At 43.8% G+C, this 14838-nt stretch overlaps 1 protein-coding gene across 7 annotated transcripts in view; it reads left to right on the top strand.

Moving 5' to 3' along the window:
• CDK5RAP2 (CDK5 regulatory subunit associated protein 2) overlaps nucleotides 1–14838 on the top strand; it is a 167414-nt gene that overhangs the window by 69153 nt on the left and 83423 nt on the right. For all 7 annotated transcript variants that reach the window (XM_032478313.1, XM_032478314.1, XM_032478309.1 and 4 more), the window contains exons 13-14: nucleotides 5314–5484; nucleotides 9229–9369. In XM_032478313.1, the coding sequence (XP_032334204.1) occupies nucleotides 5314–5484; nucleotides 9229–9369 (312 nt within the window). The remainder of the gene's footprint in view (nucleotides 1–5313; nucleotides 5485–9228; nucleotides 9370–14838) is intronic.

Here is a 14838-nt window from a genome sequence, read left to right as displayed (position 1 = left end):
TGCCTTTGCCCTGGGCTCCGAGGAGGAGAGCCAAGCTGTCAGCTCAGGGACAGCATCTCCGCTGACCTTTCTCTTCATTGCACTTTTTTAAATTAATGACTATTTTCTTGACTCTATACTCTTAAACTTTTAAATTTTTAATTGTTCTTACTGTGTCATCATTATTTCATTGTTGTATGCTCTTTGTAGGTTGTGGTGTAATGGAGTAAAGTAAAATGGGAAAAAAATCCAAAGCAAAGTTAAGATTGTATAAAAATTATGGCTGCAGGTGGATGAGGACTGAAAGGAACGTTTGTGGTAGGAAAACATTTTAATTTGTTGGCGTGACCACATTGCAGGAGAATGTTCTTACTCTATTTAACATTAGAATTCTGCTAATGTTGTTGTAGTATTATTTGTGTAATAAAATCTTTCCTCCCTGTGGCATTCAATGTCTATTTATGGACACTTACCATTCATGATAGGTTCTAGGTCTGGTTATTCTGGATTAAAGGTTTAGGACAATCTCATCATCATCTCTTTGCCCAAGAGAAAAATTAACATTTAATTTTTAAAGTGGTGTCTTTCTTTTTACAAAATGTTATGTTAAAAATGTTTACTTTATCCCCTATTATGAAGGTAGTCTGTACTTTTAGTATATTTTAAAAATTGAGGGAAAAAACTTAGAAAATCATCCATAATCATGCATTGTGGTATTTCTTTCAGGTTTTTAATCAATGTCTTTAAAAAAAAAACACTCCTTATTAAAGAAAAATTCAAATACAGAGAAAAGTAGAGGGAATAGTACATGGACCCTCTGGTACTTGTCACCCAGCTTCAGCAATCATAAACTCATAGCCAACCTTGTTTTATCCCTATGCTCTTCCCACTTCCCTCTCTTAACATTCAGATATTTTAAGCAGTTCCCAGGCATGTTATTTAATCAGTTTTTCAGCATTAAAAAAAAATCATTTTCACTTCAAAAAGATTAATTATTAATATTACTGAATAGCCAATTAATGTTTAGATTTCCCTGTCTCATTTAAAAATTGTTTTAGACAGTTGGTTCAAATCATGACGCAGACATTGCATTGATTGATATCTCTTTTTAAAAATGTGTTATTTTGAAATAATTTTAGACCTAGAGGAAAGATTTGAAATAGTGACAGTTCTTACACATCCTTTGTCCCGCTTCCCCAGTGTTAACGTTTTACCGAACTAGAACACTCATCAGAGCCCGGAAACTAACACTGTTACAATACTGCAACCTGTAGACTGTATTTGAATTTTGCCAGTTCTCCCATTAATGCCCCTTTTCTGGTCCAGCATCCACGTTGCCTTTAACTGTCGTGTCTCCTTAGTCTTGTCTAGTCTGGGACAGTTGCTCAGTCTTTGTCCTCTGTGATCTTAACTCCTTTGAAGAGTACTGGTCAGTTATTTTGTTACTGCCCCGCAATTTGGGCTTGTCTGATGTTTCTCTCATGATTAGATTGAGGTTATACATTTTTGGCAAGAATAGCAAAGACGGGATATGTCATATCCGGGGGTGCATAATCTCAATCTGTGTTATTTCTGCTGAGATTTCTGTTGGTCATTTGGTTAAAGGGGGTTCTCCTGGGTTTCTCCACAGTAAAGTTACTATGTTTCAATTTGAGATTTAAAGAATTTTGGGGGGAAGTACTTTGAGGCTATGTAAATATCTTGTTTCTCATCATACTTTCAAAAATCTTATTGATAGTTCTTACCCACAACAGCTAGTGCTGTGGTGTTTGCTTTGTGGTGATTTTCTTTTTCCATCGTTCCTTCTACACTTATTAGTTGTAATTCTACTGTGGGGAAGGACTGGTCCTTTCCCTGAAGTTATTATTATTTGTTTATATCAGTACAGACTCATGGATATTTGTTTATTCTGCAGGTTGTTAAGCCGTCACTATCATGATTTATTTCTTTGTTCATATTGTCCCAGATTTGGCCATTGGGAGCTCCTTCAAATTGATTCCTGTGTCTTTTCAACATTTCTTGAGCACTTCCTTACTTGTTAGGGTCACAAGATATCCTCGATGTATCTTGTGTTTTCCCTAACCCAGTCCTGGAATCAACCATTTCTCTTAGGATCCCTGGTTTCTTTCATTGGAGATGCTATTTAGAAACCAAGATCTGAATGACAGGTGTCCTCGTTACCATTGGGGTGTCAGTCCTTCTAGGCTGTGGCAGTAGACAGGGCTTGAAGATATATGTTTGCATACTGACACATGCATATACACATTTATATTTATTTCTGTGTCAACTCTGTGTATAAGTGAGTGAGTGAGTATGTGAGTGTGTGAGTGTGTGTGTTAAGAAAGTTAGGGAAGGCTGGAATGAACTCTGTAGAATCAGTATGAATCTGTGATTAGGGAGCACTAACGTTCCCTAACTTTCTTTACTATTTTTTAATCTACAGGTTTTCCCCTCCTTTTTTTTTTTCTTTGTAATTTATTTATTGAATAAGATGGGTCATTTGTGTTTTGTAGTTTTCCACCTTTTGAATTGTGCTTATTATATTTTTTGTAACGTCATTCAAGTTGTTTCTCTGCTGACTTTATTTCTAGTAAATTGGTAGTTAATCAAGGTGTATGATCAAATTCAGGTTTTTTTGGCAAGATTCCATGATAGGTGGTCATTTGTACTTGCAACAGGAGGTATACAGTATATGATGGTCCCTGTTTTTGTGATGTTACTAGCCATTGATGATTGTTTAATTAGTGATAATTTAATTTCATTATTCCTTCTTTTATAGCTGTGTATTTCTATGAAGAAAAACCTATTTTTCATCATCTATTTAGTTACCCTGAGGGGTAGTTCATACAAAAAAGACAAGATAAGAATCCCCTAGAACCTTCCAAAGATGACTGTGTAGGTTTCTTATCGCTGCTCTAACAGATCACCGCAAACTCGGCTGCTTAACAACACACACTTGTAGTTCTGGAAGTCAGAGTCTGAAATGGGTCTTACTGTGGCAGGGCTGTATTCCTTCTGAAGGCTTTAGGGGAAAATGCATTTCCTTGCTTTTTCCAAGCTTCTAGAAGCTGTCTGCATTTCTAGACCCGTGACCCGCATTCATCATCAAAGCCAGCAGTGGCTGGTGGGGTCTTTTCCATGCTTGCCTCTTCAACTTTTAAGAATCTCTGTGATTACATTGGGCCCAACTGGATAATCTCTCTATTTTAAGGTCAGCTGATTAGCAACCTCAATTCCATCTGCAGCCTTCATTACCCTTGGCCATGCAGTTCAGCATCGTCACAGCTGCTGGGGATTAGGATGTGAGCGTCTAGGGGGGGGCATTATTCTGCCTATCACCGTGACTAAAGGATTTTTAAAAAATCATTATGAACTCATAGATTTTTAACATTTTTGATGTATTTTAATTTACCGTTATTGTCCTTGGTGCTCTAACTGTCCTATGTTTGGACAGTGAAAGAGCTCATTCAGGTTGGTTCTTGAGTTCTTTGGACGTGAACGTGGAGTCTCTGATAGCTTCCTTCCTTCCTTTCTGACCTGATCAGTTGTCTGGGCTCTTACAGTACGTTCCCGCCCCGGGGCTGGGGTCATCCCTTTCTATAAGGCAAACTTCAGTGTGCTTCAGAATCCCCTGCGCGGCTCTTAAAAACATAGGTTGATGGGCCCTCCCTCCCTCCAGAGCTTCTGATTTAATAGGTCTCGGGTGGGGTCCAGCAATTTGTATTTTCAATTCCTAGGTAATGCTGATCATGCTGTTCTGGGGACTACGCTGTTTTAAAGAACTCTGTATTTTGTGTGTTTTTTGGTGGGGATTTTTGGTATGGGTTTTTTTTTTTTTTTAGGTGAGAAAGGGTATTTAGAGACTACAGCCTGCATGCGAGGAAGGATACTGATTCTAGGCTTTTTCAATGAAAAGAAAGAAATAATGGAAAATGTAAGTTCATACTGATATTTCCAATTCAGATTTAGCATTACAGGCTGTAACTTTTATTTTATATTTGTATTTGTTTTCTCTGAGGCTTGGTTCTTATGATAGTAAAAATTACTTATTAGTAAAATATATGTATTATTTATACACATGTAGTTTCAGAATAACAATACAGATATTATTTCCTGCAACGCGATTACTGAAAACAGTTTAAGATCTTTGCAGCGGTCCCTTTGTCCTTAGAGAAATATCCCACCAGGGGTCTTCAAGTTCCTCGCTTTTACGTTAATGAAATCAGTCCTCTCTGGTTAACCAATCAGCTTGATATGCAGTTAACTTCTTTTCCCATTTCTTTGTTCTGCTTTCAGGTTTAGTTATTTGATTACTGAAATAGTTGTCTAACCATTTAAGTGGTTTCACCATCACGTCTGTAAAATGAGGCTTCTCTGTCCTCTTTCTTGTTCTCCCCTTTTCATTATGGGCAACCATCTAATTTATTTTATGGTGAAATAAATGGCAGTTTGCTAGACATACTTTTTTTTCTCTTGGAGCGCACGCCACCCTCCACCCCACACCCCGACACGAGCAACATATTCTGAACGTGTTCTGATGCCTCGAGGGTGCCGTGTTTATAGAGGCGTCAGTCCTTCTCCTTTACAGCTTATAGCGCGCCGCTGTGAGAATGTCCCACAGTGTACTCCTCTGTTGGCGGGCATCTGGGTTGTTTCCAGCCTTTTGCTGTTGGGAATAGTGCTTCCGTATTACAAATAGTACATATTTTGAGGTAGTTAAAAACCACGCTGTATACTGTTTGTTGTCTGTTTTTTTTTTCTTAACATTATAACATGAGCATTTCCCATGTTACTGTAAATATTGTTACTTAAGACAGTTTTTTTTTCTGATTAGGAAAATAATGCAGACTGACTTAGAGATTTTAGAAACTCAGAAAAATAAAAAAATAAAAATCAATTGAAAATCACCCGTGATCTTTTGACTTAAGGGATACTGTTATTATTTTGATGTGTTACCTCACAGCCTTAACAATATTTTGTATAAACACTTAGAAGACAATCAGCTTCATATTACATAGTATCCTGCTTTGTTTTTACTCATAATTGTGATTTTTTTTAATACCATACTCTTTTTATAATTTCCTATTTGATACTTAGTTTCTTTCTGGTTTTTCAGTATCATAAATAATTTTGTGATAAATATCTGTGCCTAAAACTTTTCCCAAGTTTCAAATTATTCTTGAAGGTGGTTTTCATGAGAAGCAAGTTCACATTTGTTACGTGTATCTATTTAGCTAGCTCTCTTAAAGCGGTAAGATAAACAGGTGAAAGATTGTTACCTTGAAATTTTTGTTAAGTAAAGTCCATTTCTTCTTTTTCTTTCTGTCCTGGTAGGACCTTAGAAATGAAGTTGAGAAATTACGCAACGAAGTGAATGAAAGAGAGAAAGCAGTGGAGAATCGTTACAAGAGTCTTTTGAGTGAAAGTAATAAAAAATTGCACAGTCAAGAGCAAGTGATCAGAAGTCTGACCGAGAGTGCTCATCAGAAGGACTTGTTGCTTCAGGTGCCATCATTTTTTTCTCTTTTGTGTTTAAGTCTTTGGACTTCGGCATAGGGTTCTTTTGTTTTAAACACTTTTGCAGGAATGTTTATATAAAAATAAGGCTGGCGAAATAGGTTGTAGTCTTCGCTGCTATATATCAGAGCACTTCAGAGCTTTCATTATGTCATTTGAACCTCAGCCACCAGGGAGTTAGGTTTGGAGGAACGGACGCCCCGAGAAGGGGAGGGACTTATCCTGGGTCACGTGACTAGTCCGGGCCCCACCCTGCTTTGCTCTGGCTGCGGCCTCCTGCTGCTGCAGTACTGGCTGCTCCCTCTTTGGGCCTTACCCCCTCAGTCCTCTGTACTTTAACTAGTCCTTATTATCTTGGAATACCCTGCACATTTGATGGTGCAGTGAATTTTTGATTCACAGCTACAGGTAACCGTGATGGAGTGAACATGGGTGTTTAACTCTGCTTCCTCTGAGGCCTCATTAACATGGCCGTGAAGGGGTAAGTGGTATAAACTCATGGACCAGGAGAAGGAGAATGGCGAACAGCAGGTGCCATTTGGATGGTCGGTGGGCGGGTAAGTGGTAGCTACACAAGATTCAGCTTTCTCCCCTCTGTTCCGCACCTTCGGGATGAAAAGCGAACAAGAAGCAAGCTGATTAATCCTTCAGAACCAGAGAGGCTCAGCAGGCAGTAGGGGTACCGGGAGGCAGGCAGGAGGTGTGGCTGGAACATTGGGCAGTTAGGTGGCCTTGTTCTCCTCACCAGCAGGAGATGGGAGATTGACTCTGTGGGGACCTTAAACCCGAGAAGCTCTAGCCTGGGGGTCACTAGGTGCAGCTGAAAACAGGCGCGGCTCTGTTGATGAGAAGGAGTTGGAGTGTGCGTCCCAGCATTGAGGGTCTTCTGTGGGGAGAGAGGACTGAGAGATGCTGACAGTCAGGGGTCCTCCAACAAAGCTGCTGAGTCTCCCACCTCATCATCTCACAGCGAGGTCACCACTGATGTGCCCTTTCCAGACTCACAGAGCTTCTGGGCACTTCCACCCTTAAAGAGAGGTGGGTGGCCTGAGTTCCTCAAATAGGAGAAAAGCATCTAAGAGGAAAGACAGACAGACAGAACCAAGCCTCACAGAGGAAACAGAAACCGGGGAGGATGAGAAGAAAACTAGACAACTTTTCAAAAACTCAACATTATAATGTCTTTATATAAGAAATAAGATTGGGATCTGATAATATTTGGAAAAGAAGAATGACCTATTGGAAATGGAAAGTTTGATCACAGATATAAAAAGCTTAATTAAAAAATTAGAAAAGTTGGAAGAGAAAGTCAACTGTATCTTCCAGAAAATAGAGTTAAACAAAGAAACAAACAAAAAGATGAGAAAATGAAAGAGAAAAGACAAAATTAGAGGCTTGATTCAAGAGCTCCAATGTGTGACTAACAGAAGTTCAGAAAGATTGAAAAGGCAAAGCAGAGGGAAGGAAAAGTTCAAAGTCCGAGGAGAAAGCTTTTCAGAGTGTAAGGACAGGTATCTCGGCATTGACAGGGCCTCCTCTGTTTCTCACACAGGAAATGAAAGAAGACCTCTATCCTGAGACACATTGTTGGGAAATTTGAGAACATGGGTTAAGAGGGGATCTTAGTGATACTAGCCACTAAATATAAAAATAGATTTTATAAAAATAAAAAACAAATAAAATGTAAGTTGTAAAAACCAAAAAAAAAAAAAAAAAAAAAAACAAAACCCCAAAAAAAGCCCAAGAAGCAACTCCCCACCACAAACAACAGAGGATCTTAAAGGCTTCCAGAAAGAAGAAAATAGTGGGTCATGTACAAAGGCCCCAGACTCGAAGTGATGTTAGGATTCTCAGCAGCAACACTGGAAGCCAGAAGCCAAGAGAGCAGTGCTTTCAGAATTTGGAGGAAAAGTGATTCCTAGTCCAGCATTGTGTAGTCAGCCAAGCTGGCAGCAAGAGTGAGGGCAGAGTAAAGGTGCTTTCAGACATTCGGTGCCTAAAATCATCTGCCTCCATGTACTCTTGGCGGGAAACTCCTAAAGGACGATTCCAGACAAATGAGGATGTAACCAAAAATGGGAGAGACAGGGGATCCAGAGAGTAGGGAATTCACCTGGGACGCGGTGAAGGGAGGTCTCAGGCTGACAGCTGAGCCACTGAGGTAGAAGCCTGGATTCCAGCTATGCAAGGGGTACTTCACTGGGATTTCTTCAAGAGACGGAAGAACCCATCATTTACCTATTGTGTCTTGACTCCGTCTAGGAGGATTCATAAGTTCTTTTAGAGAGTTGGGAGATAAGTTAACACAAAGTACATAATTTAGTTTTCTGAACTAAGTAGTTGTTGCTAACACCAAGAAAAACAAAGAAGCAAACGTGAACAGAAATCATCCCGGAACACTCCATGGCTGGGCTGTGAACGGTATTTGTGTGGCCATAATCACATGAATGCAGAATGTGAATTTAGCTAAAATTGTGATGTGACTATTAGGAAGGATACTGAGGTCCAGATGGTAAGAGAAATCCTTAAACGTCTATGATAGGAGCCAAAAGATAAAATCTAATTTTAGGAAATCAAGAAACATGCGAGTAGGAACGTAATTTAGAAACACGGAAGTGAAGAAGAGAAGGAGGAAGTAGCATCAAAAGTTGGTTTTTTTGGGGAGTGGGACTCCGAGGTGGGAAGTGGAGAGGTGAGGGGTGGCTGTTTTCCTTTTAAGCCTTACAGTGCTTTTGTTTAACAACGTTTATAACTGGACTTTTAAGAAATAAAAATGAGCAGTGTAACCCAAGCACAACTGTATTACGGTAATTCTAGAATCTCAGTTTTGGTTCTTTGATTCCCAGCTCTTCCTGTTACAGTTCAATGGGTTTTTACAAAAAATTGCTTCTGCTTCTTTCTCATTCATGTTCGCCTACTTCATAGAGGATGACATGATAAATTGATTCAGATGGGTGCTTAGGAATAAGTTGTGGTTCTCATCCTTTATTTCCGACAGTGTGAATAGAAACCCAGTTCAGGAGTTACCAGGTTTTAAATAGTTAGGGATAGGTTTGACACTTGAATTTGGCCAAAAGACCAGAAAATGGTTTCTAGTCCCGTTGTGTTGTTGGATGGCAGCTCTTGTGAGGGGGTCGGCGGGGAGCTGCCTTGGGGCTCATCATGCAGGAAGAGCCTCTCACCTGTGACCAGGACCCACGCCAGCAGTCGCGGGCCTGCCCTTTTCTTCCTGGAAGTCGGATCGCCTCATGGATGTGGATGGATCAAGGGCTGTCAAATTTATAATGTTTCAGGAGAACCTAGGCTTTGTTGGGCTGTGACGTGCAGTCCCTGTCCTCCCTGTGGTAACCCCGTAGGATGAGAAACAGACCCAGAAATCACATCCTGGCCAACGGGAACCCAGGATCGGAACCTGGGTCCCGGGGCTGAAGCCTGGACTTTGTCTTCCGTACCTGCCGGGAGGCCGCATCAGTGGTGGCCAGAGGGAGGGGATGCAGTGCCAGCCACCATCCTTGCCGTGGCCACGTGGCGTGCTGGCTTCCTAGTTGTAGTAATGCACAAATGGGTTGCATTACAGTTTGTAACTGCCTGATATTTGGGGATAATGGAAATTATTTGGAGGCCATACGGGTATTGTGAAAAAAAGTACATCTCCCCTTGAAGAGTTTAGGACCCTCTCTTAATATTTTTTCCTTGATGAAAACTTCCTTATGATTTGTTTTGTTTCCTTAGAAATTCACTGAAAAAGGCTTGGAAGTAATACCGCAGAACCACTACCTAACGACGGCGGAGGATCTCGAGTTGGGGAGTGAAGGCCTCATCACCGAGAAGTGCCCCCCTCAGTCACCAGGCAGCAAAACCATCTTCTCTGAGGTGAGCGGGGCTGAGGCCGGACGTTCACATGCAAGCTCGTATTCTTTCCTGACACATATCTGATAACTTCTTTGATCTGAAGGTCCTCTAATGCCTTCTTGCTGATAACTGAGCTTTTAGAACAGGTAGAGGAGGGGTTCTCAGCCTTTCCACCATCCGCGTTAGTATCCTTCAGCTGAGTGTAAGTATTCGCGCCACACAGGAAACGGAGAAATCTCAGCTCGTTAAAACAGGAGCCTCATGTTGGCTCCCCGAGGGCTTACCTCTCAAGAACGGTGTGATCGGGAGGTAAGAACCTTTTCCAGTTCAGATGCACACGGAAATGGTACCGCAGGCCCTTCCTGACCTGGCGCCTAGTGCGCTCCCTGTTCTCCCATCCGCCATTCCCCGGCATCTCAACAACAGCTCACTTACCGCAGGTTTCCGGAAACGCTGTGTTTGTACCTCTCTGTGCCTTTGCCTTTTTCTCCCATGTTTGCCTGGTGACTGCTGAACACTCCTGAGGTGTCACTCAGGTGTCACCTTCTCTGTGACCTGCCGAGAGCACTGTCCCCTTGTCCTCCCTGGTGCTCGGCACTCTGCACGCCCATCCGCTGTAGCCCTGGGTCCCTGTGTCGATGTTCTCAGGCGCCCTTACTGCTGCCCTTCTCTCGAGCCCCTGCGCACGTGGGCAGGCGCCTCGAGGGTAGGGAGCCGGTGTTCGTATCTGAACCCCAGCGGCCGCCCAGTGCCCGGCTCAGTGGGTGTTTCCTGAGTGAAGGAATGTTACATTGGTCTGCGGACCTGCATACGGATTGTTCTGACCTTTAGCTTGCATATCATGCAGCCAGGCCACCAGACATGGGAAAGGAAAGGAGTTCACTGTAGGCCAAGTTTTATTTCATTTTGGTTTTTTAGCCTGGCTTAATTAAGTTCATACATTCAGAACACAGGGAATTCTTAGGCAAATTAGTTCCCTGATGAATGACTCTGATCCTGACCTACGGTTTTTGCGAAGGGTGGTTCTCAAAATAACCAACAAGCAGCACAGCCCGGGCACGGACATCAGAGCAGATGCGGGCGGTGGGGCGGGAGGGGGGTCCTGGAGGCCCGCCCGTGTGTCAGCCGCCAGCCCTGTGCTTCCTGGGTCTTGGAGAGGGGCTGCGGTGGTTGGGGTGGGGGGATCAAGGGTTATTTTACAACTGACGAAGAGATATTTCAGTATTTCGGCACCAGTACCAGGCATTGCACTGTGTATCTGCTCAGGTTCATCCCTGGTCCTGGAGGGCACCACTGGCTGAGCAGTGGGAGCTCCTCCTTAACTCTCACCATTTGTGGATGTGCGTTTTGCTGTTTCTCTTGACTAAGAACATCATCATGGACTTGGCCCTTGGGCTGGGCCATTAAAAGTGTGGAGGCCTGGATCCCTCTCTTGGGTCTGTCCTTCACTTAAGTGACCTCGAGCAAGTTGATAACTGTTATCTCAGAGGGCTAATATTTTGTGATTCTAACTTGCTCGTAGTTACTTAATTTTGATCAAATTTAGCTGCATATTAAGATGCATATTAACCCGTAATCCGGCACAGTCTGTTTTGAAACAAGATAGCAGCCCATAGGTTTTTTTTTAGATGGACAGATCGTCACTAATTTGAATACATTTAGTTAAACTTCACTATTTTGAATCATGTTTTAGGCATGTAAAAAGTGTTTAAATGTTGAACAAAACGTTGCTAAATTCGTTGAACAGGCTGAGGGCTTTAAAATTCCCCCTTGCTAGTTTGATCATCTGTACCACTTTGCTGGCCGATTTCTGTACTTCATGGAACCATAAGTATAAAGTCATTCCATGGGCATTACAGTTATATTTCAGATCCTGGCGATGTTTAAACGACTGTGCAGAATGCCTACATATTTGAGCAAAGGTTTTAATTGTGTTCTACGCAAGTAACTGCAAATGGTGGCTAAAAGATTATAAATGATCATTTAGGAATTGAAAACTTCTAGGTGTCAGTTTTAGAAACCCCAACTGTTGCAGCATACAGGTAGACTTTTCAGATTGTAGTTCTTTTCTTTGTAGAAAACCTGGATTTCTTCTGCTGTGCCCTTGGCTGCTTTGTGTTGACTTAGGGTTTATCCTCTGCCCATTTCTACAAAGAACTCGAGGCTGTGATGATGTCTCCATTGACTCGGGGCAGTCTGTTTTCCTTCTAATCATGTGTGATCCTGAGAATTAATGCTGGATGATCAGGGAATTGAAGAACAGAGAGTAAAACACACTGACCATATTTAACTTGCTGCAGCCAGAGATTTATAGCTTGGCTATTGACATGGTTGGGACATTGCTGCTGAATTTCCCGAGTATTGAAATAAATGTCTTTGTTACAGAGCTGTGACATAGCTACTGAGATAGACCGTCTATCCACCAGGCCACTAAATTGCCCTGATTACCAAGAAGTGAGTCATTAAGCTTTCTCTTATGTATCTGCTGCCTCTTCAGGCTTTGGTGTACCCATTACATGTGCTTCCTTCAAGTCATTGAGGAAACTCTGGTAGGGTAGAAAATGTCTGGACTTTGGGGTCAGAATGTTGGTTCTGCTCCTTATTGGCTTTGTGACCTTAGGAAAGTCACCTAGTCTCTCTGATGCAGTTTTTTTTGGTGGGGGGGGGTTGTTGGGGAGGTAGTTAAGTTTATTTATTTATTTTAATGGAAGTACTGGGGATTGAACCCAGGACCTCATGCATGCTAAGCATGCGCTCTACCACTGAGCTATATACCCTCCCCTCCTCACCTAGTCTCTCTGAAACTCACCTTCCTAATCTGTAAAATGGGGAATTACATGCTGGCCTCCTGAGAGGATGGGAAATAGTGTAAGGGTATTAGTTCTTTTGATTCCAAGCTGTAGAATCCAGCGTTGAGTAGTTTGAGCAAAACAATGACAGTAAAAGGGCGTGATTGCTGGAACACACTAGAGGTTCTCACAGATGCCAAGGGGGAGTTGAGGAGCCGCATCTTGCGGGGGCAGTGAAACCGTGTCAGCCCCATGGAGAGCAGAAGTCGTCGACTCTAGGGCTCCGTCTTGTTGGGAGGGGCGGAGTGGGGGTGGAGGGTGGGGGTGGCTTGCTCTGGCTGAGCTGGTGCTTCTCGCCACCCCCCACTGGGCAGCCTGGCCCTCTGCCCCTGCGCCGAGGGTATCCACTGATTTGTCAGCTCTGCTGAGGGAGCCTAGTGACTTCATTCTAACGGGGCATGATTCAATGCAGGGGAATAGGTGACTGATGAAATGGGACCCAGATTGTTCCGAAGAGTTCATTTGTTTAACATGGGTGAGCAGTTTGCTTCTAGAAGACGCTGACTCACTCTGAATTCCATTATGCAAAATATCCACGGGAATCTCTGCTCTTAAGATTCACGTCGGTCCCTGGGTTCCCTTCTTACCTTTTCAGTCATCGTTTCAGCCAGGATTTGTGGCAGCATTTGATCTGTGCCAAGCACGGTGCCTGGCTCGGGATGCTGCTGCCTGGAGGGGTTCCCCCAGCCTGGAAACAGGTGGTTGGTGCCTGAGCTCTGGGTGAAGGTAGAGCAGGGTGCTGAGGGGCCGGAGGAGGGCAGGCTGCCTGCTGAGAGTCTTGGTGAGGTTCCCTGGAGTGTCCTGGCGAGGGGTGACCGATGGAGCATGGTCTCCAAGGAGGACGGAGGCGTTTCCCCCGGGAGCTCGGGCGGAGGCTTTCCCAGGCCCACGGAGATGGGAGGGCAGGAGAGCAAGCGGAGGTGTGGCAGGCTGGCAGGTGGAGGGAGGGGGCCGAGGTGAGCAGTGACCTGAAAAACCTGGTGACGGTTGGAATAGCTGCCCGAAAGGAGAGGAGGGGAGCTGAGCTGGGCACCCAGGCCCCACACCGACCACAGCGGACAGTCCTTTAGGGCTTCAGGCCAGGCCCTTGGCGATCTAGTAAGACACGGGGTCCTCAGGGTCGGGATTTCTTTTGCTGGGTGCTTGCGCCCTCACTGGGAGTCTGCCCCATCCACCAGGGGTCCGTATTTATTCATCTTTTTTCCTAGTCCTTCTTGGTTGGCTTTGAAGTTACGTACCTAGGCACAAATTCTGACTGCCAGTTATTAGCTTAGTGGACTCAACTCAGTTTTCTCAGAGAATCGCTTTATTCTCGTGGAAAGTGGGAAGCTCAGTACACTTCTGGGTGTCTGTTGGGATTAGGGGTGATCTGTGTAAGCACCTGGCGGAGCACTGGTGCAGAGGAATGGAGTTAGGGCCGACACTTACCATGTGTTTCCGCCACACCAAGCATCATTCTGAGGATTTTGTATAGATTAGCTTAGTTAATCTCTAACAACCCTATGAGACGTGTAGAATTATTACCTCTGTTTATAGCTGAGGATACTGAAGCACAGAGAGGTTGACCTGTACAAGGTCACACAGCCAATAAGGTCACACACTGTTAACCATGACTGCCTCTCATGGTAGATGCTCAAGAAGCAGTAGGTTTTCTTATTTTCATTGTCACTGTTGGCTGGCTTTTACGTGGCTGACAGTGGCCCTGTTACCTTGGTCAAGCGCCCAGTGCTTTGTGTCCACCGTGGCGTGTTCATGGGTGGCCTGAAGAGTGCAGGTCCTGGAACCTGGCTGCCTGGATCCACACCCTGCCTCACTGTCCTGACCTTGGGCATCCATTGGTCCTCCGCGTCCCAGTTCCCTCATCACCAAGACGGGGAGAGTGGTAATGCCGGAGCTCATTGGGGTTCGAGGATTAAATGAGAAAATGCTGGAGAGCACTTAGCACAGTGGCTGTCTTGATACCCGATTGGATTCCCCACCAGGCGCTGCTCTGGGACCCTCTGTCTGCACGCATGGTGTGTACAGGTGGGAGCTGATGCTTACTGTGCACGGAAGGCAGGTGGGAGCACCTTGTGCCAGTGACATGTGGCGTGATTTACAAAAGGGCCTGACATTTCTCACAGTGTGGGTGACTAACTCCTCACGACCAAACTGGTGGTTTAGCATTTAAATCCCTTAATTGGCAGGGGTGCCTTTGCCTCGTTTTGCTCAGGGCAAGGAGCTCAGCTCAGCAGCGGTCTCCTAGGGCGGGGACTTGGAACCTTTTTCGCCCTCTGCATCCCTCTGATCGACTACTGGAACCAAGGACCTCTTACCCAGAAAAGTATTTAAATGCATAAAGTACGAGCACAGGCTTACAAAGGAAACCAGTTGTTTTGAAATTTGGCTATCAAAATATAAAGAATTAGGCTGTAGAAATGGTGCTTTATTAATGCGTTAAAAATAACAAGATCTAGTGGTGACCATAGCGTCTGCTATAGTTTTGAAGTAGTGATAAGATTAAATGTTTTGAGGTATTTGCAACATATACAAAGTAACAGTATTTCTTTTGATGACAGAGTCACAGGAAAACAGTCCTGTGGTTTGTAGCAGTAGCAGTGGTCCTTCAACTCACCATTGAAGGGGATGCTGAATTTCAGAT

This window comes from Camelus ferus, chromosome 4, assembly GCF_009834535.1.
Source record: "Camelus ferus isolate YT-003-E chromosome 4, BCGSAC_Cfer_1.0, whole genome shotgun sequence".
NCBI classification, from domain to species: Eukaryota; Metazoa; Chordata; class Mammalia; order Artiodactyla; family Camelidae; genus Camelus; species Camelus ferus.
The sequence above is the reverse complement of the archived record's forward strand: the minus strand, read 5'-3'. Positions and strand labels throughout refer to the sequence as shown.